At 41.3% G+C, this 27,550-nt stretch overlaps 1 protein-coding gene across 7 annotated transcripts; it reads right to left on the bottom strand.

Moving 5' to 3' along the window:
- On the bottom strand, window positions 1-27,228 carry SETD4 (SET domain containing 4). 7 transcript variants are annotated; one of them, XM_061453699.1, is made up of 11 exons: window positions 26,928-27,228; window positions 25,007-25,107; window positions 24,309-24,404; window positions 23,337-23,374; window positions 21,754-21,842; window positions 20,705-21,134; window positions 19,763-19,937; window positions 19,008-19,089; window positions 18,587-18,667; window positions 11,357-11,456; window positions 491-506 (listed from the first exon to the last, which is right to left on the bottom strand). In XM_061453699.1, coding segments are annotated over exons 1-10 (1,191 nt in total). In that variant the 5' UTR covers window positions 26,930-27,228; the 3' UTR covers window positions 491-506; window positions 11,357-11,359. The 7 variants fall into 7 exon arrangements, with proteins under 7 accessions (XP_061309684.1, XP_061309683.1, XP_061309682.1 ...); XM_061453698.1 differs by lacking the exon at window positions 491-506 and adding an exon at window positions 8,089-8,295; XM_061453695.1 differs by lacking the exons at window positions 491-506; window positions 11,357-11,456 and adding exons at window positions 15,602-16,717; window positions 17,498-17,666.
- Between the last annotated feature and the right edge of the window lie 322 nt (window positions 27,229-27,550).

Genomic DNA, 27,550 nt, shown 5'->3' with positions numbered 1-27,550 from the left:
CTAGCACTATCTAACCTCAGTTGTTTTATCCCAACATGGCTGTGGTTTGGTTTTCAAACAAGCCGAAAGATAAGCAAATATCTGATGTGAGCCCTCTTGCATCATGTATGTTTTATGAAAGCAAACAGCACTGTGTAATGTTGTGATTCATACCTCACTGCTGAATACAGGACAGAGTAATCATTACATGAGAACAGGTGTTGCAAGTGTTTTTATTCCTCCCCAAAACGAACAACAAATATGAACAAACATGGGGGTATCCCATACAGAGATTGCTAGGGGCAGAGAGTGAGCATTTGCTCTCCCTACAGCCAACATAGCATCCAGAAAATCCTGTACTGATTTTGTGCCAGTTCTCACAGGCAGGGAAACAGGCAAAAGACAGGTAAAGGGGACCTCGAAGTCAGCTGGTCTGATTCCTCTTCCCTGTTTAACAGGGGCACCCTAACTTCCTTGTCACTAGCACCCCAGAGTTACATTTCCATAATTGTTCATTTGGTTTCTTCCTAAAATAATATATGGACAACACAAACAGGAGAATCTTATTTCAGAAAAGCATCTCATTGCAAAAGCATCTTGGAAAGAGCAGAAAAAGGCAAAAAACATCATTCACGTCATTAAGTAACATCACACACGTCCAAGCCTAAAAACAATTGTGCATAGTTCTCAGCTCCCTTGGGATCTGACATTTAAACCTCAATATATATTTCCTTACAAGAGCTTCTTCAAAATACGCTTGTCTGCAGTTAAGTGATGAAGCACCAAATCCAAGCCATAGAAGCTTAAACCAGCTATCCGTTAGCATTTCTTATTTTAAATAATTTTAAATGAAGAAATGAAAATTTGCCTAAAAGACACAGTAAGCCAAGGTTACTAATTCAGTTTTTAAAAACTTCCATTTAGGTCTCAATACATTTTGATGAGAACTAGAAGGCAGAAATAAAACATCACTTTGTTTTGATATAGACTAGCATCCTGAAATGCCACAGAAATCCACTAAACAGTTCACATTTCTCCTTTAAACATTATAGGATTTAAAACTATGCACAGTTTAAGAAGGAGCAGGACACTGTTACAGTGCCAGTGCTTTCCCCAGTTTACCCTGACTAAATAAAATCAGTAACCCAGAAAGGATTTGCCAAAGAAAGACTCCTTAATACTTAAATAATAAAAACGTTGAGCAATTCTGAAGTCTGTTTGTAAGTAACAAAGTGAGACAGCTTAGCGTAAACACAGGAGACTTGTACAGTTTAATAGCCACATTTGTCTAGGTAAAGGAGTAGACATTTCAAGTTTCCGAAAAAGCAACTCTATCACCTGCTAACATGTGGGCCCTGCACTGCATTTTTGGTCCTTTGGAAACAACTGCAGATCCATGCCAGTTCCTTTTTGTTTCAACTTTCACGTGTTTATTGCAGTACCACAGTATTAGTTCATCATTCTCGGAAGCTATATTATCATTTCCTTTCATTCTGCCACGTATAAGTTCATTTGTTAGTCAGACTTCTCTCTCAAGTTAATACTCTCAAAATCGGAAACAAGCTGTTTTACCACACTCAATCTCACAGTGCTCTTTCAGCACTGTGCTAGTCCAACCTCATGGACACCTTTCAGAAATTAGCTGTGATGAGCCAGCTCTATTGTGAGCTGCATTACTGACAAATAGAATGGCATACTCACATTTTCAGCTGCTTTGGATAAGAGTTTAGCACATAGATTACCCATTCAAAAAGCTGAAATTACCTCCTGTGCCCCATTTGTGGTTTACAGACATATAACACACCTTTCATACTTATAGAAGAAGGTGATCAGCAAAACATACATTGGTGAAGCTACCATCTGGCAGTTTCTGAATATAAATACAGAGAAAGAAATGGCAGTTCTGTATGGGAACTAAGATAAATCATTCCAATGTCCAGTCTTTGATGGCAGACAGGACAGATGCTCAAGGGAAAAAGCATAACACAAGAACAAGCACGATGGTCTTGTTCCAGTTTGCATCCAGATCATCAGCTCTGTCCTTGTCTTGACCCTTTTGGAAACCATTTCTCTTTTTGGCTTTGAGGACATCTTGCAGCAATAAGCCCAATAAACTGATTGCGCACTACTGTGAAAAACTTCTCCCTTTTGTCTTTTGCTCTATAATCCCACCAGGCACCCCCTACTGCTTGTGTTTTGAGAAAGAATATTTAATCTTTCCCTATCTGCCTTCTCCATGCTATTCAGGATTTTATAGTTTCCTATAATAACCCTTTCCTGTCCCTTTTGTCTGTTTTCCCAAACTGATGCAAATTGGTGTGTTTAAACTTACTCTCTGCAGGGATCAGTTCAGCCTCTGCTCTTCTCTTTACCTTCACTAGTTTTGCTGTAACCAGGAAATGATAACCAAAGAAGCACGTGTTATATTATTTATAATACAATGCATTATATTATACTATACTATATTATTCCTACATAAAAGGAGGTATACAGAGGTTGAAAATCAGTTCATTCCCTCTCCCTTTCCCAGTAATCTCAAATAGTCTATTTGCCTTTTTTGACTGCTGCTGAGAACTGAACCAGTATTTTCATATACGACCTAACAGTCACAAGGTGACACCCATATTCCTGACAGTAGTCTGATCACCAATTTAAAAACCCCATTGACTTCAAAGGGTCTCCATCAAAGAACAAATGTGCATGGAGTGAATCTATTCCTGAAGAAAAGGCCAAAATATGGCCCGCACATCTCTTAGCTCCTATTCAAATAGCTTGTATTTGAAAAGTGGAAGAAGAGCTATTTTACATAGAACTGAATTTAACCGCAAACAGTTTGAACTGCCAACCAGTTCTAGTTTCATCAAGAAAGGCTCCATTTCTTTAACCTTAAAGGGTCAAAAACGGTGCATATTTGGCAGATACAAATGCTTTTTGCTCATTCTGACCATAAAAAAAATCTGTTCTAGGAAAGGAGGAAGCACTTTCTAGCTCCACTTCTTTTGTTCTGATGGACTTCTGCAGATCTGCATGGCTCTTGAACACAGAAATTATATTGCAGAGCATGGACATATATTATCTGAAAGGGGCACTAAATTAATTGATTCAATCAATTAACTTTTTCAATCTGAATTCAGTTGTATGCATTGTGAAAGGGAGATGAACACTTGGAAACAGACCCTTAAATTACACATACTTAAGGGTAAAAATTATATTTTTGCCATCAAAACATAGTAAAAATTATTAAAGCATTAAAATATTCATTTGTAGAATTTCTAAGCTTTAAAGTATTATGTAAAAATTAGAGCAACTGACTTAAAGAAAGAACAACTTCTAATGGCTGCCTCAAATCAAAGTAGTCTTGATCTTGGTTGGAACTTGAATGTACTTTCAAATATAATGAATCAATTAATCACAGCCCAGTTTACAGGTTTTGTTTAAAAGGCTGTTTAAAAACATATCCCATCGACTGGCACCTGGGGAAAGGTACACAGCAAGCTGATATTGCGCTACGCAAGTTAGATACAAGGAAGAAGTTCTTTACTGTGAGGGTGGTGAGGCACTGGAATGGGTTGCCCAGACAAGTGATAAATGCTCCATCCCTGGCAGTGTTCAAGGCCAGGTTGGACAGAGCCTTGGGCAACATGGTCTAGTGTGATGTGTCCCTGCCTGTGGTGAGGGGGGTTGGAGCTGGATGACCTTAAGGTCCTTTCCAACCCAAACCATTGTATGATTCCATACAACAGCAGCCTAACATTTCTGCAGAATGCTTCTGCTGTAAAAAAGTGCATCGCATACTCAGAAGTGATCATTCATGTGAAAACCAAGACTAATGCTTCTGAAATCCTTATGGTTATTACATAAACTCTTCTCTTTCCTATGCCTCACAGTCACATCTATGTCTTTCTTACTATGGAGAACCAGTCTGTGGTCCTGTGTTGCCCATGTTTTCAGCACAAGGATTTCTTTCTTTTCCTTCCTTCCTGCCTGCGTTCCCACCTTAAGGATTTTCTAACATCTCCATGGATTTCTGCGGTTTCTCATGCCTTTTCACTGACCACGAAGCCCTACACGCGTTGCACATAATGTAAGACCTTAAGTGCCATAAGGCAGAGTTATTCTGCTGGGTCCGGCATCACACCCTCTCCTTCTGGTGAAAACATTTCACTGACACTTTTTGTGGAAGACTGATCATTTCTCACACACATCACCGGGTCCTTGGCTCCATGTGTCAGCAGAGGGGAGAAAAATTAAGGGTTCCTTGTGCATTTATTGTTCTGCTGATTGATGACAAAAATAAAGCAAAACATTCCTGAATACTGTCACACAAGATTTACAAGAAGACAACAGCAACTGCCTGAGGATACTAACTACACAAGGCCCACAAAACTTTTGGGGATAGAAGACTGTCGCAGTTTGTCTTTAATTTTGCTCATGATCTCGCGTAATTTTGTTAAGTAACTGTGCTATTGGCTCAGGCATCTGTGATGCGGCATTAATTTGGGAACTGCGGAAAAGCGACGATCGTCGGAATACAGCAGATGTGGCTGAATAGTAACAAGGATACAAAAAAAAAATAATTGGTATTTCTCATTGAATTCTGCCCAAGAAGAGTGGAAGCCCATCCCTACACACAGGAGAGGGTGAGGTCCCACCGCAGATGAACAAGAGAGATAAAATACCAAGTAATACACCCCAAGTTATTCCATAGGCAGCAAAAGTAACAACCCCCATTTCCTATGAGTCTGAATCCACCACACCCAGCAGCCTGGTGCCCTCCATGCAGGGGGAATGGCTGGGTATGAAGCATCCTGGCTCTGTGTGCTTTGCACTGCAGCCTGGAAGGAACAGTGTGGCAGCACCCCTGAGAACAGGTGGAGGGGTGGGGGCAGAGGCAGCATGGCTGCAGGGTGACACTCCCCAAGCTCCCTGCCGTGTTTTTAGCACTTTGAGGAGCAGCCACGACCTTGGTTAACACCTTCAGTCCCCTCTCCCAACCTGCGAGCTGACCCTCCCCACTTGCAGCCCCCTGCATATCCCACAGGCACCCCAAGAGGGACCCCCCCAGACACCTAATTTGTCTTACCAAGTCTCTCATTGCAACCACACAAGCCTTATCTGACCTCTCCTGGCCAATAGTCCCACAATGAGTCAGTGCGAAACCCACAATCCTTCATGGAGGAAACACAGCTTAATTCATTTCTGGGTCAAAATAAAACAAACACAGCATGTTTGCAAATAAGCTGTCATTTCTCTCCCATGGTATTACACTATGTTTTGGAGGGTGTGTTGACATTTAAAAGGAAACTATATGCATATCCATGTACGTTTGTTTATATATTGCACACACACACATCTCACTAGGAGCACTGTTTCTGTATGAGTGACAGCAAAAAACCAAGCCACATAGCACAGTTTTCTCACATGAGATGGCCAGGATTTCAGTATTTCATTAATTTCTGGTGGTATAACCAAGATGCTGCACCTCAGAACTGCCCACAACCCCTGCTTGTTGCAAAGCTGAAAGCCTGCATTTGTGGAATCAAGCTTCTAGCTTGCATGTGAAAATCATTCTTTGCTTCTTGCAATTACTGCAAAGAAAATTTGAATTCAGTACAGCTGGAAACCAGAATGCAAGTAAAACACTACCAGAAATCAGCACATGGTTTTTTCATGCCAGCCTTATGATGGCAGGGAAAGGCAGATGTCAGGTCCTTAGGTGACAGTAAAGGTGCTCTCTGAAGTTTTCAGCAATGTTGCCTTTTCTAGAAAAACCTAAAAGTGATACTTTCTGGTCCAGTAGTCAGCAAGTGACAGCAGAAAAGAGCCCTTCCTGTCATGCAGACCTTGACAGCAGAGGTCCTCAATGGTGTGGGAGCAGAGGACGGGTCAGGCAGCCACCCTGCATGGGAGCAGCATCCCAGGAAAAGCCAGATGCTCACTTGTCTCTTTTTGTTGAGAACACCATGGTACCACCAAGTCATTGCTGGAGGAGGTCTCATTTACTGCAGAGAAGTCAGAGCTTTGCAACTGTGCTGAGGAAGCTCAGGCATCAGGTTGGGATTTCAGATGCTTGGAAGTTGCTTGGCCAGCACATTAGTGACTTTTCCAGATGCAAGGCAGCAGGTCTGCAGCCAGTAACAACATGCTCACCTCTGGATAGAGGTATATTTTACATGCCTGATCTGTGCTACCAGGCTGTTAGCATGCTGCAGAATTAGCCATCATCAACAATGGAAGTAAAAGAACTCCTCAATGGACATTTTGCTATATATAAAACCAAAGTTAAAATTACTGAAAGGTGGGAATCAGTTTCACTTCACATGCCAGTAGGTTTTTAAATGCTGAGAAGCCCAGCAGTGCATTTTTTAAGCAGTGACCGAGGCTGTCAGTGGCTCTGAAAGTTACTGTTCACCTGCTATTGTGTCCTCCACTCACCAGAATTGGGCTTCACCTGGCACTAGGAATATCCCAGCTTTGCAGACTCGTACCATGAGGTTAATGTTACATGCTATCTAACCTTTGTCTTGATGACCAAAAAGTGCAGGGGCAGAGGTGACAAGAGCAATAATACATTCATACAATTGCATTAGGGGAAAGCTGATTTATTGCAAGGCAATCTTTGAGGGAGACATTACTTAGAAAGAAGACATCAGAAGAAATACACAACTAAATACAAATGCAGATGAAATGCAATAGTCGCAGTTATCATTCAGAGGATCTGAACCTTGCCAACAAGCAAACCCACAATAAATGTCTAATAAAAACGAATCTCTGTAAAGCATAAAAAAATGTACATTACCATTATGTTGTGGTTAATTCTCAGACAATAGTGCAAAATAAGAGTGAAGTGTTACTTCCCGTCATTTAAACCCAAACACCAAGAATTCTTCAAGCGAAGGAATGCAGACATTCATCATGTCTGCAGGATTCATAAAAAGATCAAATGTAATATTTTCTTTCAGTGCAGACAACTGCTTTGAGATTTTCCATTCAGACAGCCTTGAAAACCGCCTCCAGCATTTGCCAATTACTACTGACAAATACCATTTGGTCGTGAGTGATGTTTTAAGTGAAATAAAACAGTGAGGAAAAACGAACATGATGAAAGGATTTTTTTTTCTCCCTGTGAAGTGACTGTAAGTTATATATTCACAAGGTAGGCTTTACGCTTCCTGCCAGTGACAAATTCCATGTGAAGCTGAGCGCAGAGGTGAAGTTTGCTCGACAGTAATAGGAAAGGAACTCGTTTTCATGTTCTTTTAAGCAGTCAGATATTTTCTAGCTATAAACAAAGGAGGAGTTGCTAGTACCTTTGTTCCACATTGTTCTTCATAATATAAGAAGTGCACTAATGGAGAGAATGATTCTCCAATATTGAAGTGGTCAGAGTGCAAAGCGGGTGTACAGTGGAACTCTCTGTCAGCAGCACTTGATTTACATGTAAGCTGCAACCTGCAGCCAGTAACAGTCAGCATATACTTTTAAAAATATTTATCAGTCATGGGGGGCTTCAAGACAAGCAAAAGTAGCTCAAAGTTTATGGCTGGAAGAGGCGTTTAATGAATTATGTCAATAACAGACTAGTAGTCCTCTTTTGACCTTTTCTCCTTTTAAACAAAGGATTGTGGTCTATTTAGCAATAAATTTACTACCTAAGACCGTCAAGGTTATTTGACTCAGGTTCTTGCATCATGGTATCTGCTCACCACACCATCTCTAACTTTACACCCCACCAGAGGCAGGTTAGTGTTTAGATGGGAGGAAACGTAGCACAGAAACCCCAAAGCCCAGACCCTCAGAAGTATCCCCACCCCAACCCCTGCCTGGCCTGGGCTCCCACAGCATCATAACCACGTTGCCTGTTGTCCCTAGGACACTGAGTTACCAGAAATTTGCCTCTTCCTCCCAAGGGGAGTAGCATCCTCTTCTAACTAGTACATCATCGCGTAGCTGCAGCAGCTGTTTTCTGAATTACCCAAGTAATGCTTACATTTCCCCCTCTACTTGACATTCAACAGTTGCATCTTGTTATTAGATTCAAATCTCACTTTCATCTTGAAAGAGTGGGGAAAGCTGGGGGGGGGGGGGGGGGAGGGGGGGGCTCTAGAGAATGTGGTACATTAAGAACATTTTTCATGCTGTTTCATTTTGCAATGGTCTGGGTTTCTTTGTTTCACAATTCTCTGCATGTTTTCTTTAACAGAAAAATTCTATTTTGAAATTAGGAATGTTTAACCCATCGGTTTTCCAGCACTGCTTCTCTTTTTTTTTTAAGGTGAGGGGGTTTATCCTCATCAAGTGATTCACCCAAGAATTCTGAAAAAAATATGTTAATAAAAATAACCAATGCTGTGATAAGAGTTTCCACCTACACTTGATGTTACAGCTCAAAATTCAGCAGGGATGTTCCTTCAGACTTTAGGAAAGGAGTCCTGCCCCAAGATCCCTGATTATTCCCAGGGAGGTATAAACCAGGGAATCCCTTGTCAGCAAGCCCCACAGGCATAAATGGGGTGGCTTTACTTGCACATGACTTTATTTATGAAGGATCAGGTATTCAGAGGATGTGCAGGTGACATGTATCAGACTGTGTGCAGGGGCAGATCGATTGATTGCCTGGCACACATACATTAAGACCAGCCTGTGCTGCTCTTGTGGGACATAAGAAGCCTTTCCTGCACTGCTCAACTGCATAGATGTGGCTGGTCAGGCACACTCCAGGCACTGATGTGCTAAAGGAGCTCTCTGCCTTCTGCATGTCCCAGAGTAAGAACCAAATTCAGCTTTTCCCACCTGAACAACACTCCTTTCAGTAAAAAGTCAGGTATATGTCAGCCTGACCATGGCACTGCAGCTGTGCCACGTGCTGGTCCTCCATGGCTTTGCCTTTGCGCTTGCACCAGGAGAGATTAAGAGCTATTTCAAGAGTTATTAGATTGAAGTGGTGCAAACCTGTGACCGTGAGACATCCACCCACACTGCAGGATGTTATCCCAAGTCACGACTCAATTGCAGTGCACTTGGAGTGCCATGACTGGGGTATATCTGCTGACAGACTGAGCCATACCATGCCTGGCCACCTCTCACCCCATCCAGCCACATTGCACAGAGGGGAGTTTGAGCTCACTCTCTCTCACACAAACACACTCAGCTTTCCTCAAGTGCAAGAGTTCAGCCTACACCCTGGTGCTTCCTGTGCAAACAGCAGGTTGGAAGAGGAGTTGTGCTCTCTGATCCTCCTATCAGGCTGTAGTAACTCCCCTGTAATTGCAATGCATTTTGTTCTTTTCTTAGGGAAAAAAAAAAAAAAAGAAAAGAAAAAAGAAAGCTTGAACTCACATAAAAACTTCTGTCAGCAGTCTTTGGACTATGCCTAATGAAGCCCTGAGGCCAGGTATCAAAGGCAAGGTGTAACTCCATTTGAGCCAAGTGGAATTAAATCAGCATAAAATAGACTTGTGATGAACTGATTTTTCACAGTTATTGCTGGAAGCAGCCAGGGACAGAGACCATGTTAAGTCTCCTGAGGTTCACATCAGACTGATCTGCTGCGTTCCTCAGAGCCTGTGCCAAGCATACATGGTTCTCTGACTGTATCTGGAATGGGAATGGTCATTCCCCCATAGGCAGGGACTTCTTTGGATGTGTACAAGCACCCATCATAGCCAATTGTTTCCAGCATGATTAAGCTTAAGGTTGGGTTCAAAATTTCTGACTTTCTGTTGTGACTTTAGCCTGGATGCAAGAGAAAACATATCTCTGTATATCTCAATATGCTACTCTTCCCTTCCCCTCTCATGCATTTTCTGAGCACATTAGCCAATTTCTAGCAAATGTGACACAAAAGAACAGTCAACCACCATATCTACACTGCCTTTGCTAATGCTGTTGGCTGTATGCACAAAGCCCAGCTCTTTGAGCATCCACACCATCTTACCCTTGGAGCATGTTCAAAGGAGTGATCATGAGAGCACCCCATTTGAACTGCCAGAGAAAAAAGCTCATTGCTTTTTTTCCTCCAATACATATTCTCTACCTCACCAGACAGCTCCACACCCAAGTGTATCCCAGCCAGAGCACCTCACATCCTCTAAATCCTATTCCACACATCAGGACAACCCCACCAGTGGGTGATTGTGGGAGGCATGACGTGGGTGTCCATGACAAAGAGGCAAACTACAGTGCTGTATCAAAAGCCTAATATGAGAGATTTCCCACCTGGCAACACTGAGGGTTCCACACCCATCTCCACCTGTGCATGACAGCATGGAGCAGTGAGACACCCAGACAAACCAGCACAACCAAAAGGTTCCCTCTAGCAAAACCAGTGTTCTTTCTCCCCTGCAGAAAAAAATGCCAAACCAGGGTTACACAGCTGAGTAAACCATAGAGCCCGTCTCTCGTGAAGCTAGGATAGCACTGGCACACAGACACACACATACGTACTTGCCTGACGGTATATGTTTTTTAAGGGTTACTGTCCAGACTGTATGTTTACCCTTCTCGCCTTCATGCCCTGCACAGAAATGGCCACCCTGACCAGCACACCATTTCTGACCGAGCAGCAGGACTGCCCAGTTATCTACGTGAACTTACAGGCAGAGAAAAGGCAGAAGAGGCTTGTGTGCTCCTTATTAGCGCATACCCTATCAAGTGGGATCACTCCACCCTTGCTGTCCTAGCTCACTCTTCCCCTTACACCTCTGCAGCCCAGCCCACACTGCACTCCTAGCAGGCCTTTAGGAGTCTCCCACGATGTACAGTGTTTTCTCATTCCTGAGACGGGCACTGGCTAGCCCACCATCTAAGTACGCATCAGAAATGGTTCAGAGCAGCATGAGTCATGTTAAGATGGCATGGTCCCTTTTGATCTCTTGCCAACATCTTCTGCAGACTGACCCACCCACACCAAGCATCTCTCTCTGTCCATGCAAAGTTCATCTCGTGGGAAGGATGCACAAATGCACTTTCTTGCTGCAAAGAGCGCTGGCTTCTTAAGGGTAGAGATACAGGATCTGGATGTGAGCCCAAGCAGGGTGGTACAGATAGCCTTGGCACCAGCCCCATGCTGAGAATGTCCCTCTGTCCTCTCCATAGTCATCATTGCCTGCCAAGGGTCAAAAGAGCCAAACTGCCTCTGCCAGCTCCTTCTAGAGTTGCCTCAGCAGGAAGGAGCTACTAAAATATCAAATCCAGTGCCAGCTGAATGAATCTGAAAGGAATACAGTGCTCATCCAAGTTTCTCCAGCCCAACTCTGGCACCCTAATGGAGAGGTACAACACTGAACACAGCTAGCCTTGCCACTCTTGGAGCAAGTACAGGTGTATGTAAGGAGGAAAAACATTCTTACATTAAAAGTACACTGCAAATACCTACCTCCTACCATGCACAGAGTGGTACTAGAGTCCAGTCCACTTCAGTGCTCTCAAGACTAGCCTGTTGCAGTATGGTCCAGCAGTGGAGGCAGCAGAAAGAGCTAAGGAACAGGAGAGAGGGCTTCAGGAGAAAAGAGCAGCTTTGCAAGCAGCTTTGTTTTCAGCTGTAGGGCAACTGGGACAATCTGAAGGGGCTCTAAGCACATGAAGAGTACACACACATTGGCCGTTTCAGAAGCCCCTGGGAAACTCAGCAAGGCAACAAACACACACATCAAAAGTACTAAGCAGACACAAGCAATGAAAATGGGCAGTGAAGAAATCCCCAGCAAATGAAAGGGTCAAACATTAGCTTATTACTATTAGACACTAGAGAACTAACATAAGGGAAAGTCCACAGAATAGCCCTAGTCAGAGGAAATGTTCCAGAGTTCTATCTGCCACATCAAAGTACATTATGGAAAGACATCTATGCAGAAGATGAATGTAGCCCCTAATCTCTGAAGGGAAAAACACAGGAGTGGACAGTTCTCCACTGCAACCCCACTAGCTACACCATTAGGGTCAAGTTAATGTAACAAAGATGATTTGAACTATTATGTCTCAGCTGATAGTTTAAGAGAATGACATGATTCAACTTGAGAGAGGAGCAACTCCAACAAAGTTAAAATACAATAAAACTGAAAAAAGTTTACAAAGCTTCAAATTTCACTTCAAACCAGCAGAAAGAAAACATTTTCAACTATTTATCCAACACAAACCATGGTGTATTATTGAAGACAATGCTTTTTACTACTGAAAATATAATACATTACATAGGATTATAATTGCGTGTGTATACTGTAATTTACCTCTCTGTAGTACAGTTGCATCATCTAGTGGACAACACAGAGACTGCATTAGTTTTACACTAGTTTTACACAATTTAGTTTAGGATTCATTGAGTATCTTTGCCTTCCCACTAAACATAGCTCATTGCAGCACTCTCACAAACTTAATTCTGTAATTATAGATATCCACTAAAACATTCAGTGGAATGAACTGGAAATGTTTGGGTTTTTTTCCTTTCCCCTCCAACCTACAGCAGATTGATGTTACTTAAGCTTTGTTAGATAGGGATAAAATCAAGTTCTTCTAGTTGAATTCAGCCACTGAGCTGTGATTTCTCTGCTTTTGTACTGAAATTATAAAAATTATGAATTTCACACAGTTCAGTTCCAACTGCTGGTCAAAAATGAGGGAAACAACTTCCCTCATCTTCCTTCATCCTTCCCTCAAAAATCTTGCAACAACTTCTATTTCTATTTATTGCATAAGGAAACCCATAAAGTTCTGTTTCCCTCTGTCCTAGAATTCATAGTCTTCATTGCTGTAGCCACAGATGTGCTGAGTACAAACAAACACTTCAAAGTATGCTAGTGCGTGGCACTTTGAAAAGGGTATTCTTTACCTTCTAGGCATGGAGGGCTACATACCCTTTGAGACATAATTTTTAAAAGCTCCTTTCTTTGGGAATGTCATCTTTGAAATGTTTTCATAGTGTACCTAAAAGCTTTAATTATCAGGGTATGAGAGCTGATACTCCCTTATCTTGTCCTGAAACAGACAGGTCTGAAGGCACTTAGCAATGATGGATGATCTCCATTCACTACAGCTGAAGAAAACTGTAAACTGGAAGCCACTCTCTCTAGAAGATCAAAGAAAATCCATGCTGTATTTACATAAATTGACACAGGAAAGATGCTGTCGTGAGGTTTCATGTTTGTCATTTTTCAATGACTTCAGACTGCACTAAATCAACTCCACCTCCTCCCCCCCCCCAAAAAAAAAAAATAATCAAGCTGTGCTATTCCTGTCTCACTCTCTTGTTACAAGAAATGAAACTTCTCATTGCACTTGCCTAAGCCCAGTGTGTTCACTGCAGTCACAGAATGAATTCCTACTTTAGCTCTTTTTTAGTAACACTGCATAAGCTGGAAGAGAATCTAGCTCACTGCCATGGCCCATGCCAAGTTCATATCCCTAACGATAAAAAGCTGGGTTTTATTCTTACTATTGCCAAGATTTGCAGATACAATCTGAAAGGAAGTTTATACAGAGGGAAATAAAGTATGTCTTTCCACAATGAGATCACAGCTAAGTCCCTTCTTAGACTAACAGAGAGCCAGAGTCAAACATTAACAGCACATCACTAAAACTAAGCAATTAACATATTTGCAGCTCAGTGGGGCTCTAGTTAAATTAGAGGCTGAGAGGAAGCATCTTCACTCTTTGAAAACTTGATTTAGTGTTCTTGTAAGACAGCTGGAGAACACTCCCAATGCAGTTACGTCCTCAGGCTCTTAGCCCACCTTAGGATGTCCCGTCTTGCACATAGTTTAGGTTTGATTCAAAAAAGAATTTAAGCTTTTTCTTACTGGGCATATATACACATAAATGCTGAATCAGGACCTGTTACTCTGGTTTATTCCTGTTAAAACTCTGTTGTTATTGATGTGTGTTACGAAAGCACTAGTTCCAGTTCCATAGTTTATTCAAGCAGGATTTTGCCTTTGACATTAAACACACATGGGTCTATTCAGAACACTTGCTACATTGCTTAAGGTAAAGCTAGGGGCTTACTGCTGTGCTTTCACGCAAGAGACAGACAAGCAGGTCATACTGCCTGCTCTCCTGCACTGCCAGATCCCCTCCCTACACCCTCTGGAGTGTGTGTAGGAGTTACACAAGTAGAGTGCATATTCAAACCAGCTGGTATAAATGCGTAGTGTGTAATGCTATACTGAAGCAAATAAACTAGTATCCATCTTGCAAGACACAATGTACATAAGTTTTTCTTAAAACAGCCATCTCCAGGATAAAAAGAAAAACCAAACACAAACAAAAAAATCCAACAACCAAATATCCTTATCTTCTTTAACTCTAGCACCATCTCATTATAAAAATATTACATGTGAAACACATGTTCTTACAGAATGAAAGAGTTCTTATCAAAAAAAGTGAGAGGTCAAGCAGTTCAACAAAATTGCAGGACATGTTCAAAAACACATCCCACTAGCCCAGTGCCCTGTTTCCCACATTGTCCATCCTTGAAGACCTTAAAAGAGCAAGTACAGGTCAAGCATTTACAAGACTTGACATCAATATCCTCCCAACCTTGAACTGTTTTGAGATCAGGGGACTACATAAGACCAAAATTGCCTGGCTGGCTGGTAACTGCCAATAGCTGCTTGTTCTGCGTATTACGTGCTCTGTACCCATGTCAACTTTTATATCCATATCCCTTATTAAAATCAATGGATTTGTTACCACATTCTGGTAGTTTTGAACCCGAGTTCTTCCATCTTCCTTTGAAAACCCTTACTTCTTGCACTATGAATGTTCAGTCACAATCCACCCCTCTCCATGTCACCCGTGACTTCGGTAGACCTTTTTGCAGATCTAATCAAAATGAATGGGCAAGCCTCAGCCCTTATCTCTGCTGTAGACAGGTTCAGTGGTACAGAAGGACCTTCATTAAGAGGATGGAATTGCTCTTGGTGAGATTATTAGAGACTGCATCCCCAAATCTAGAAAGGCATCTCACCCCAAGAAGTACTTCAGAATGGAAGTGACTAGACTATAAAACATGGTGCTAAGTAACTTGCAGGGATTAAAACCACAGTTTAGGCAAATATGAAAGTAAGTTGGCCCAAAAGATGGAATAAATATGAACCTACCTCCAGAAAATACATCAGCTCCTCTCCCAACCCATTCACCCTGCCCTCTGCTCTGAAATGTAAAGCACCAACACACTGTCAAGCATCTCCATATGAACAATATAAGAAAGCCTGACATTGCAGAGAAGTCTCGGTGCACTGGGGGTAAACAAGGCAGAAAAAAAAGCTTATTTTCAGAACTTCCTAATCCTAGGAAGAGCTTATGAAGATGAAACCTGAAAACCAAGAACTTCTGGGTTTGGAAACTGAGTAAACAGCAAACAGTTACACTTTTCAGTTCCGACAGAATTTTGAAGCTGAACCAACATACCCCTGTAGGTAAGGAAGAACCCTTCTCAGAGCTCCAAGTATCACAGCATTTCCTGTCCCAACAGAGACAGAAAAAAAAAAACATGGAATACTCAAATCCAAGCAAGTTTACACAATAACATTCTTGTTCACAAGATACCAAAGAAAGTCTGCAAGTGCATGTGAATACGTAAGTTTTCACCTGTATTTTTTCCTTAAGTTAGATTATCTAGAATGCCTTTACTGTTGTATACAATTTCATTTATTTCAAAAACAGAGGTCTTGTAGAAAATGAAGCAATATACATACAAAAATAAACACACACAAACATAGCTCTTAACAAATGCTAAAAACAGTAATGAAAAATTCTACGAAATGTGATTCCCCACAAAACGGAAAATAATCACAACACAACCACAAAGTAAGTTCGTACAGCTAAAATAAGGCTCCTGCCCTCAAATGTCTTTTGAAGAAGTCTCTCTTCTCTGAACGACGTAGGGAGCTCAAGCTCCCTACTTAAGTAGAACCAATGCTGAAAGGGAGCACATGAAACTATCCCCTTATAAACAGGATACGAACATTTCTCAATGTGATCATCAGAAACAAATGGAAATAGAACTAATTGCCTGGGTGGTCTTCCAAACAAGAAACAGAGTTCAAAGTGATATATCCTTTCAATTCTCATTCTCAGCAGGAGGAGCCAGAATACGAACCAGTGAGTCTGGAAGGAGGTTTGAGTAAAGGAGGGAAATTCACACAGTGGAAAGGTAAAGGACAGGAACAAGACAAATATAAATGGCTCTGTCCTCTTCCTCTCTGCCAAGTGCCAGAGCTCAAATACATGCTGAGGAGTATCTGCTTGACCCTGTGATCCATGCTTTAGTCACAGAGGCAGCTGTAAAGTCTAGGACTGCTCGAGCCCACAATCCTAGGGCTGCTCAAATTACCTCAGAAACTGTTTTGCTCACAGCAGCCATAATTTCAGTGAGATATGATGAAAGCCACCTGTGCTCTCCCCTACCTTTTGGGCTAACCTTTTGTATTACTGAAGAAGGTCAGCAAAGAACAAAATAAATAGCGGATCCTCTGTGACCCTGTAATCAAAACTAAGCATATTTTGATGATTTGTACATTATTCTTTGCTGCTCAGGACCATTAAAACAGTTCAGCAAGGCACATCCATGGCAAATGACCTCCAATCAGCCACAGGTCCAGATGCGTCAAGTTGTTGCCATACGCAAGCTACAAAGACTCTCAGCTGATTTTTGTAGTATCTTCAGGTTTTCCAAGTGCAACGCTTCTACCAAAGCCAGGTGCATTTGCAAGTTCTCTTTGCTCCTTTTCAACTGGGAAACCTGAATTTTATACAAATGAGATGAAATTACCAGAAATTTAGATTCTTTAATACTGGACATGAATATAACATTTGTGGAAAGCTTATCCCTCTTAATGATTTCATGAACTATGTCAAAATAGTATTTTTATTAATAAAGGAAGCAGATGGAAAACAAGGAGAAGAAGGGAAGGGTAATGTTTAACTGATACCCTGTTCTTAAACCCATCCTATCCTCAAGATGTTGCACAAGACCAGGTTCACCTCATACTCTCTGCATAGATGCGTGTCCTTTACGAAAGTTTGGTTTTAATAACCTTTTTCCATGATAGCTATCCGACTTGACATTAAGTACACATTTCATTGCCAGAATTCAGAAAGGAAGGAGAGACTGTTTTTCTAAGAGCACAGACCCCCCTCACAGAAGTAGTTCATTTGGCTTTAATGAACACAGACTTCACTTTCTGCAACAAGGCACTTGTGGCAGGTCTGCAATATCTTACGTACCCACCTCATACAAGTCTGCATTTTCTTTTAAGAGGTAACCTCAACAAACTCAATGATAACATAGGCAGAGAAAAGTTAAATACTTTTCACTTGTTCACAGGGCTTTCTAATATGGTTCCTTTCTTTGCTGCAGCCACAAATTCTGTCAGTCAGCCTGGAAACAAATCCTACAGCACCTCAGTGTAGTCAATTCCCTCTGTCACTTGCTATTCTCGCACCCCAAAAATTACACTGCTGTACATTTATGTTAGGAAAGAAAGCAATCTGGACTACTTTGCTCTTCCAGTGAAATTACCTGGAGAAGGACATGCTGTGTCTCCTCTATTAAAAAATGGCATATTTTTGCTGTTATATTCAAAGTCTGCTGTTCATTTCTGGCTGAAATTACATCACCAAGGAGTGTTCTCCTCCAGCAAGTACTAGAACCAAAATGTTTAAACACAATCATTTGCTGTATTCCCCAGCTGAATGATAAACATATGGTTAATATAAGAATAACATCACTGGCACAGGCAAGTAAGGTTAGCATACGTGAAAAAGGCACACAACATTCAGCTATGAGAGTGATGAGGCATGTAAAAGGGAAGAGAGATTTAATGATCTGGAGCAGTGATACCAACCCTCCACCCTACCCTTTCAGCTAAAGACACAGCCTGCAATTAGGCCAATGCTTCCGGTCTTCACTGCTCTGCCATGCTGCCACCAACTTCAGCAGCACTAGTGAGGAGGAAAAGCTATTCACACAGAACTTATTAGCATGCTAAACTTCATGCCACCTAGGCTTGTAATCAGTATCATGGCAATTTATTTTCAGTTCTTATAATCAACTTATTCCACTCAGCAGTGAATCTTCAAAGCATAAACAGCTTTGGACAAGAGAAATTGTTTGGTTTTATTTACTATTACAAGCAAATCCCAGGTAAATGTTTTTGAGGCAGGTTTGCTATTGGGAACAAATGATCAAACTTGCACTGACAGTCACTGGAGATGAAGTTCAGCAACTTACTTGGCCTTAAAATTTAAGAAGCAGTCTGTGGAACACATGCTTCAAAGAAATCAAGAAAGGTCAATAGCATTTAAAGTCCCATCAAACCAACAGAGAAAAGGTCCGGAACCTGAACCTTAAAGTAATATCTGGTTCTCAAAATAGAAAGGGAAAACAACGGGGTGTTTGAAGAAAGCAGAAGACCAAAGCAGCAAATAGACAATGACTTTATATTCTATGGTGTTCTCTGCCTTTCCTCTTTTCTCTTCTCACCTGAAGTCAATGAGATAGAGAAGATACCAAACAATTGTCCCAGTATCTCACATACAGCCAGCAAAGAGCAAATAAAGGAAAATGACACATGCACATTGTCTAAATATTCCGAGTACTGAAACTTACAATTCATCTGCACCAAGATTTAACAACTTGAGAGCAGTAAGGAGTCTCCAAGATGGTCCATCCCATCCAAAGGTCAGGTTTCTAAAAGGTCAAAAGCAACTAGATTCAGAAAGTATAGGTGATCTTTGACAGAATGATAGCTTTCTTATTGATAAGTGTCAGGAAGAGATCTGCTCTTTGGAACTCGAGGACTCCTTGACTCCCCTTACTCTGCTGTTATCCACAGACAGGTGACAGGCTGCATCTTGAAACCTATCTCAAGCTTTGATATTGGTGTTTACTACTTCTACATTCTCTCACAAATAGAAAGTAAATCAGTTTGTTTAAAAAAAAAATATTATTTTACTAGAAGCAAAATTTGACTCCCAGAAAAAAATGAAAAGAAAGCTCATAGGGAAACAAAAAAACTTCAGATACCTACTCTAAGAAATCATTATCCCTCAGAATGGAAAGTTTTGCATTTCTCTGCTTGTCCAGTGGTGGAAAATATTTGAGAAGAATATCTGCAAAAAAACACATTTTAGATATTTAAATACATGGTATGTAGAAGAAACCCATAAGCCCCAATTCTGAAATGACATTTCAGTCATATTTTTCAAGTAGCTATAGGCCAAAAATTAAAACCTGGACAATGTTGGTGAACTTTAACATAATCAAAAATGTCTCTATTACTCAAAAGCCATCAGCAATCTCCAGGATTGTATCCTTATAATGGAAATCCTGACTGAAGCTGAAGTTATGAACCACTGTCAGTAACTTTAGTTTGTGAGGATCAGGACTTCAATCCTCAAGTCGATGGTGCAATCTAAGACATCCAGTTGGAATCTCTACATATATGCTGCTAAGAATTGCAATTTTACAAAAGGAAAAGTTACCAAAGACACTTTCAATTTTAAAACTCCAATACTACGCAGTTAAAAGTGGTACCGAGGCCTATTCCACTTCTTAGAAATACAAATATTTTCATGGTACCTAAAAAAGAAAACCAACAATGCCTTAATATGCATTGTCCATGTTGTGCAATTATGTATATGGACGTGTGCGAATTTCTTCGTTATTCTTTAGTTTTCCTTTTTCACTGACATCTCCTGTTGAATGCAGACAGTATTAATATGCTCAGATGCTCTGTTCTCTACTATTGTGCCTTTTAATGTCAGGACAATCTATAAATCCAACCTGATGAGACATAAACACTGCTATGAGGGTTATCCATGGCAACAAATCCATATTCTAGTAGCAGTCGCTGATTATCATGAGGCCCATAGCAGATAAATACTTCTTCATATCTTTTGCACTGTGAATTTGTCCAAATTTCATAGCTTCTTGTCTGCTCATTAAATGCAGCCTTTACCTTCACAAAGGTAAAAATAAAAGGTCTTACTCTTGGCAGAAGGACAGGGTGAAAAAAGGAATCAGACCTTGAATATTAAAATCCAACAGTAATGAACACTTCTCTAACACTGGAAGAAAAAACAGATAGTGTTACAGATGTCTGAAAAGGCAACCCATTAGTATGAAGAACATACATCAAACCCTTAAACCACAGGGTGTATCACCAACTCTGTAGACTTATTACAGAGGCCCCAAATCCACAAATAAACATGGCTTCAGGCAGAGTTGGCCGCTTTTGTGCTGTCCCAACTCTGAGCTGGCACGCAGTCCCTGACATGAGCTAGGACTGCTCTATACACTTTCGTAAAGCTGTTCAAAGGCTTCAGCCAGAGGTGAAGTAACTCAGGGACCACATAACTTCAGATCCAGGAGCTGAGCCTTTTGGAAGAGCAGGGTAGGGTTATATTTACCAGTAGCTCTTCCATATAGCTGCTCTGGATGCAGATCTCACTCAGCCGTTGTGGGCTCTCCCTTTAACTTCGCTTTGCTACATAAACTGAAACATTTGAATCATCTTTATTCAACTACCTTGGGCTGAAAAACAAGCTCCAGGGTACATACTATAACCATGAGTACTCAGCCTGTACATGTCCCCAGTAGACATTTTTCCCTCACTGACCCTCCTAATCCATCACCTAATTTCATACTGTACTGTGGTAGTGCATTTACAAATAAAGAATGCATTTACAAATAAAGAAATTAAGTGATCTGTTTTTAGTTTCTTACCTGAACATTTGGACTGTGGTTTAGCAAATCTAAATATGGTGCCAAAGCATAAACATCTGGCTCAATAGAAAAACATTCCCTCTGTGAATGTTTCATATATATTGTCCTGGTATTAACAGTGCACCAAGCCCACTCTAGAGCTCTGTAGTTAAATACAGTTTCTGTGTTCTCGGCAAACAAAGGCTGCAGGGAAGAGAAGAAAGCCTTGGAAGACATGTACAACTCATGGACCATCGTTCTCTGCTCCTGAGCCTTCATTCTTAGAGGTTCAGGGAGAAGGCTTACTGCATCATGCTCAAAAAAAACAGGGCAAGTATATGTCTTCGGTAAAACATCAATATATGGCTTCCATGGAGATTTTTCACCAGCATGTTTCTCTGCTATTAAAAATGTGCACAGTGCTATCAAAGGAGATACAGGAGGCTTCCATCTATTAGAAAACAGAATAAAAATACCAACACAGCAGATACAAAGAGGTGAGATAGGAAATGGATGCAGCAGTATTTTATGTCTCTGCTAGTTCTTTTAAATGTTATAAATAGCTTCTACTTTAAACTTTTTTGTAGTTCATCTCTAAGCCCTTTTGATGATTTCAAAGGGTCTATAAAAGCTGGTTTTTAGTAACGACTTCAGAGTCACCTGTTGGGTTGGGGTTTTTTGGGGGGTGGCAGGTTTTTTTAGGATACATAACAAGTACTCAATGTCCAGCGTAGGTCTTTGTTCCAAATTTCCTAAAAGGCTATGCTTGCATGACTGCTTTGCAATCCCATTTTATCATCCTTCTCCTATTGAATCACATTTTCAAATTCCTAAGAAACCATTCATATCTGACATTTAGGTCCAAGCTGTCTCTAGGCACAGGTCAAGTTCAAGCCTGTACCATCACTCCAACTCTGCTGTGTCAAAACCTTACTTATCTGATGATTCCACATGCACAACAGTCATACAAGTTTAAGTATGCAGTTTAAAGCCTTACTACCACTTAAGATGATTAATGAGCAACCAGCAGTAAAGGCCAGCTTACCCATGAAGCGTCACTTTTTACTTACTTCATAATGTATTCTCCCAAGCAGCTATTAAGGACAGTGCCTGTGGTGAGTAAGCATTTCTCAGGCAATGAAATAATCAGATCCCCTGCCTGCCTTTGAGGGAGAGAAGAAAAAACAACATACACACAAAGAATAGTAAAGGTCAATTGTACATGACTCATCTACTACATGACTTCTGAACAGAGAGACGCTCCCCAGAGAACACTAATGTCAAGAAGCAAAGAGAAGTGATGTTGAACTTGATGGAAACTAGCATAGTTTTAAGACAGTCACAGTCCAGCGAAGGAGGATGACGCAGTCAGTAGGAACTGTCACCTGCAAAAAGCTGCTCACAAAAAGTTTGTTGCCTGGCTACTGATTTTCTTTGTACTGAGATATATTTTAAAGTAGATCTCATAAACAGCTGTGCTTCTATCAACACAGCAGCATGGGCTAGGGATATTTTAGGTCATGTCTATCGTGACCTTGTTTGCCAAGCTGCTATGTGCATGTAAATTAGCTTTCATGCCTTGCTTGAGCCATATATCTCCATGCCTGTAAAGAGAGGACATGAATCAAGTCAACACTCTCCCCTTCCAGTTTCTCTCCTGAGTTTCCATATCTTGCTCTCATTTCAGCTGAGTCCAGCTCTCATTTAATTTACAGTAGACTCACAGCACTGTGGATAAGCTGAGCCTCTGGCTTCAACAGCTGCCTCTAGCCCTGAGCCAGCATGATAACATACACTGTTCTCTACATGCATCTCCTTCATACTTCCTGCTATACTCTAATTTGCAAAAGGCTCTGGTCTGATTCCCCATTATTTGATATACTGTTCTCGTACCAGTTAGGAAACTTCTCTAAGAAGCCTATTTTCTGAGAGGCACTTTTAAGTCAAGAGTTTGATCTTTCTGTGCCAGTATCTAAAGTGCAAAGTATTTTTTCTATCATTCCCTTTTTCTGCTGGGCATATCTGAGAAATTACGTTTCTGTTAGCTAGTTTACTAACAAAGAAGACTCCAACAAAGTGAGGTTAAAGCTGCTGATTTACATTACGACTAAGATAATCTAAAGATAAATGCTGTCTAAAGACCTGTCCCTTTTCTCCGTCCCCCTCCCTGATATGCCATTCCTCCTTGTACCAGCACTAACCAAGATGGGAGACTTGAAGGAGCAAAGCTAATAATTATTTTGAAAAGGTTTCTGTCTAGCTTGCAACCTATCACATGAGTGGGGAAGATTGCTACAGCAAGTGCAAAGGAAGCTGTGAGAGCCAAGGCTGAGGGAGAAGGCATACAGGAGGGAAGGGGCCAGCTCCTTCTGGTTTCAGTTAGCCACTGATTGCCTTAAACTGAAACATTAGACTACACACTAAATCTCTGTAAATGAGTACAGGAATATTTTCATCCAACAAGCACTCAGGGTACATAGGACATCATCCTACAGATATGCCAACATTGCAAATTCTGATACTAGGCCAGAATTTACACTGACAACAGGAACTGTGAAGACCTTGTCTGGAATTTTGAGCTTTACTTGTTGCAAAAGTCATTACATCTCAAAAGAACCTGAGGAACTCTTTCAATAGAATTAACATTACTAACCTGAAGAGCTTTTGTTGTCATCAGTCCTCTTCCTGTACCTGAAACAGGAACAAAGAGAACTGCTTAAATGCATGTACATTTGTAAAATACAGGAGACTCTGATAACCTGCAATAAATTAACAGCTCAGCAAGCAAAAGCTCTAAAGGAACATAAATTACCTCTTACAAATCATAAAAGACAATTTTGGGTTATTCTAGACACATTTCTTTGTTCTTGGATTCTCTTTTCACCTTACAGAAGCCTGCGAACACTCCTCCCTTGCAACATTTGCTGTCCAATTCTAGCAGTTACTCAACTTCTTTTTCCCATTTTCTTCTTTAAACTCATCTTTCATCACTGGCTGCTGTCCTTGGTTTCAGAGTTTTAACTAAACCTTACAATTTCTATTCATAATATTTTTCTCTGATTCATCCTATTATCTCTCTCTTTAAAAGTTTTTGAAACATAATCTACTTAAAGAGAAAAAAAACACGTATATACCTTCTCTGTAAACAGTACTAAGTGAATCCCACCTCTAATATCATTTACTTATGTGTATCACCAGATTTGCTGAGTTCACATGGGAAAAAAAGATGAAGAAATTATAACAGGGTTAGAGTCTGATACTGGAAATGCTTAAAGAGATATTACTTCTTCTTTGAAACTGTGCTGCTAACAGTTAAAAAAATCTTGATTTCTACAATGAATTTGGCATATGTGAACATGTTTTGCAGTATACCAGAGTATTCTCACACAAGAGTTTTACACATTATCTTTCTACAAGAAACAGTTTACACTACTTCAGGCCTCCAATATCTACTTGTTTATGCTAAATGACATTCACGTGCATTTGGCAGAAGTCCTCAAAAGACTAATGGTAACTGGCATTTTTCCTTATGCCAGCCACATGTGTGATTCAAAATGAAAGCAGAAATCTAAGATTCTTAGAAGAATCAGAACTTTGTTGCCGCAATGAATAATTAAAACATTACCCCAGAACTCCGCTGGCCTTAAATTACTGTCTTCAAATCCTCTGTCTTTCAGCCACTTCTTAAGTTTAACGTATTCCAGCTTGTGACTGCAGCTGACTAAAAATAAAAAAAAGATGAGAGTCATGCTATTAAATAAGACTAGCTTAGAAAATAAAGGAAATTAAAAAATCTTACTGTATAGTCAGAAAAGCATTGTAACATAGTATTATGGATGGCCCATGCCTGGCAGTGTTCAAGGCCAGGCTGGATGGAGTTTTGAGCAAACTGCTCTACTGGAAGATGTCTCTGCCCATGGCAGGGGGTTGGAACTAGATGATCTTTAAGGTCCCTTTCAACCCTAACTATTCCATGATTCTATGATAACAGAATAGCAAGAAAGGCTCCCCTCAAACTAGCTTACTAAGTTCTGTGCCCTTGGGCACTAGGAGTTCTTAGAACTGCAGGAGTTATACAGCTTATTTAAGAGTCAAGGAATTTAAGAATAATGTAGTACTTGACATTAGCCAGAAAAGAGAGCTCACAATATTCTCACGCTCTTCTTGGGATTGTAAACTAGTGTTAGAATACTGGCATAAAAAAAGCTAACATTTATGCATGTTATTTTTAAAGCAAAAATGTTTGACAAATATATACCCTAAAATGACACTTTGACAGACAATTGATTATTTTATTATTTACAGTACTTCTGGAGATAATACCTCCACCCAAAATCTGCAAGTGTTTTCTTCTTCTCTTTCGGCCTGTCCGACCTCTACTTTTCTTCATAATTAAGTAACAGATTTTACCTTTTTTAGACAACCTAAATGAAAAAGAAAAAAGTTACTTGCACATACGTAAAGTCCCTTTCAAATACTGCATGTTAATCTCAGTAAGACAAATCAGAACATTGCCTGCTTAATAAATTGCCTCTTTAAAGTTTAGAAAACGTACTACAAGCAAGTCTCTAAACAAGGGTGGGTGATACGGTTGAGGGAAGATGAGAAGCCTTTACCTTCAAACATCACTTTTGCCAAGGCACATCCATAATCTTCTACAGGAAAAGAGACACTAGAGTTGATGTGCACAGAACTAAACCTTTTCTATCCTTGCATACATTTGCTTTTTGAAAATTCATTAGCATAAGCAGCCTTTGCAGCTTGACAGCCTTCAAGAAATCTGGAGAGGGACTTTTTACATGGGATGTAGTGACAGGACAAGGAGGAATGGCTTTAAACTGAAAAAGGTTAGATTTAGAGTAAACATTTGGAAGTTCTTTACAGTGAGGATGGTGAGGCACTGACATGGGTTTTCCAAATAAGCTCTGTGTGATGATAAACACATAAATGTATTGGCTTTCGCAAACCATAGGTGTGGTTATGTGGGTATAACTGTAGGAGTTTACAAGAACAGAAACAAAGCTCACTAAAGACACAAGTTAAAAAGGGCCAGAACTCTTTGAGCAAAATGGAGTCACATAGCAGAATTTGTAAAGGTAAAAGATGGGGGGGGGGGGGGGGGGGGGGGCTTCATATATGAAAAGCTAGTGCCTGAAAAACATAAAGTACTTTTTAGCTTAACTTAGGTTGTAGAAAGAGAACAAAGTTTATGTTTTAAGTCTGTGGAATGTAGTGACCCCACTAAACATGAGTTGTTTCATACTAGTCTTCTAAAGTATCTTTAGTTTTAAAGAACAATGTTTGCGTTGTAAATCTGTGGTGAGATAAGAGGATTTAGTGGCCCCACTAAACATGAATGAGTTATTTCACACCATCCTTCTAATTATCAGTTAGTTTAGAGGCAGAGCCTCCCAAACATCTGCTAGCTTGGGATACTCCTTGTCTGCCCATCCTGCAATAAATTTTGCAGGAAGGTCACACTGTTTTAAATCTTTGCTAGTTATAAGCAAAGTTACAGATATGGCTGGTTTCAGCTAGTTTTGTGATTACTGGGGGGTCCAACTGTGCCAAAGGTGAAAAGTACACTGTGAGGAAGACTGCTTACTTCATCCTCAAGACCCCTGCCCACAATCACCAGAGAGCAGTGCGCAGACGCCAAGAGGAGGGGACTTGTAAGTTCCAGAAGTTAGTTATAATATTCCCCGCCTATATGCGGGAATTATGAATACGTATGTAACTAATGTAATAGTTAAAGTATATAAACTTGCAACAAATGCTAATCACTTGCGCCTCCGGCTACGGTCATACACCCAGCCTGTTGCTTTTGCTTTATTGATTTTGTCCCTCAATAAAACCTTGTTATCTCGCTTAGAGGAGTGAGTTCGTATTTCACATTGTGGATGCCCCATGCCTGTAAGTGTTTAAGGCCAGGATGGACAGGGCTTTAAGCAACCTGGTCTAGTGGAAGGTGTCCCTGCCCATGGAAGGGGGGTGCACCAAGATATTTTTAAGGTCCCTTCCAACCCAAATCATCCCATGACTTATTTCTTTGGATACAAATAAAAGCAAAATGGAGCTTCCTGACCACATGCACTGCAGGAAACAATCTTACCCCACATCAACAGCACCAAACACCCCAGTTCCATACAGTGCCGTGACACTGCACCTCAACACTTCCAGCACATGTTATAGATGAACAGCATCAGCCTGACTCTTCACGCTTCAATCTGTTGCTGGAACGTACATTTAAGCTCCCCTTATCAATACCGCTTTTAGCTGAACTCCACACGCAGAGGCGCTGCCTGAGACCGGGAGTGCTGCCCCTCACCGGGGTCACCGGTCGGCACACAGGTTCCTGCGGCCAAGGCCCACCTTCCCCAGCTACCGGCACACTGGAGGACACCTGCAGGGGCTCCGACTCCCCCGACTCCCTCCCGGGCTAGAACAACGACGCGGCAGAGAGCAAAGGTGGACACGCTGCCCGCCGCCCCAAGTCCCCCGCCCGCCGCCGGCCCACCTACTGTAGAGGCCGCAGGGGCCACCTCCTTGCCGTACCGTTGCCCACCACCGCCGCCGCACCACCCTGACTCTACTCAACTGGACCCGGCCGCGGGAGGCGGGCCTGCCCCGCCGCCATTTTAACCGCGTTCGCGTCCCCGCCCTCGGTGTGCGACTGCTTGCTGTGAGCTCGTTCTTCTGCCGCGGCGCAGAGCCGAGGAGCAAAGGCCAAGCTAGTGTACTGGAGGTGGGTGAGGGAGTGTCGGCTGCCCCGCCGGGCTTGCTCCGCAGCACCTCGCTGCGTTCAGCTCCTTTGCGGGGCGCGGAACGTTCAGGGTCTTTCCCATCCCGCGGAGGGCCGCCTGAGGA

Source organism: Pezoporus flaviventris, unplaced genomic scaffold (genome assembly GCF_033815535.1).
Source record: "Pezoporus flaviventris isolate CSIRO_AGI_PZ_B2104156 unplaced genomic scaffold, CSIRO_AGI_Pfla_v1 ptg000015l, whole genome shotgun sequence".
Lineage (NCBI taxonomy): Eukaryota > Metazoa > Chordata > Aves > Psittaciformes > Psittacidae > Pezoporus > Pezoporus flaviventris.
Note: the sequence above shows the minus strand (reverse complement) of the source record. Positions and strands in the feature narration are given on the sequence as shown.

Coding starts and splice junctions, on each gene's coding strand:
- SETD4 (XM_061453695.1), bottom strand. Junction 24,405..25,006: donor CTTGCAGATTTTGGGTGGAG/GTATTATCTCCA, acceptor TTTTATTTTTAG/TCAGCTGCAGTCACAAGCTG. Junction 23,375..24,308: donor AAGGCCAGCGGAGTTCTGGG/GTAATGTTTTAA, acceptor TTCCTGTTTCAG/GTACAGGAAGAGGACTGATG.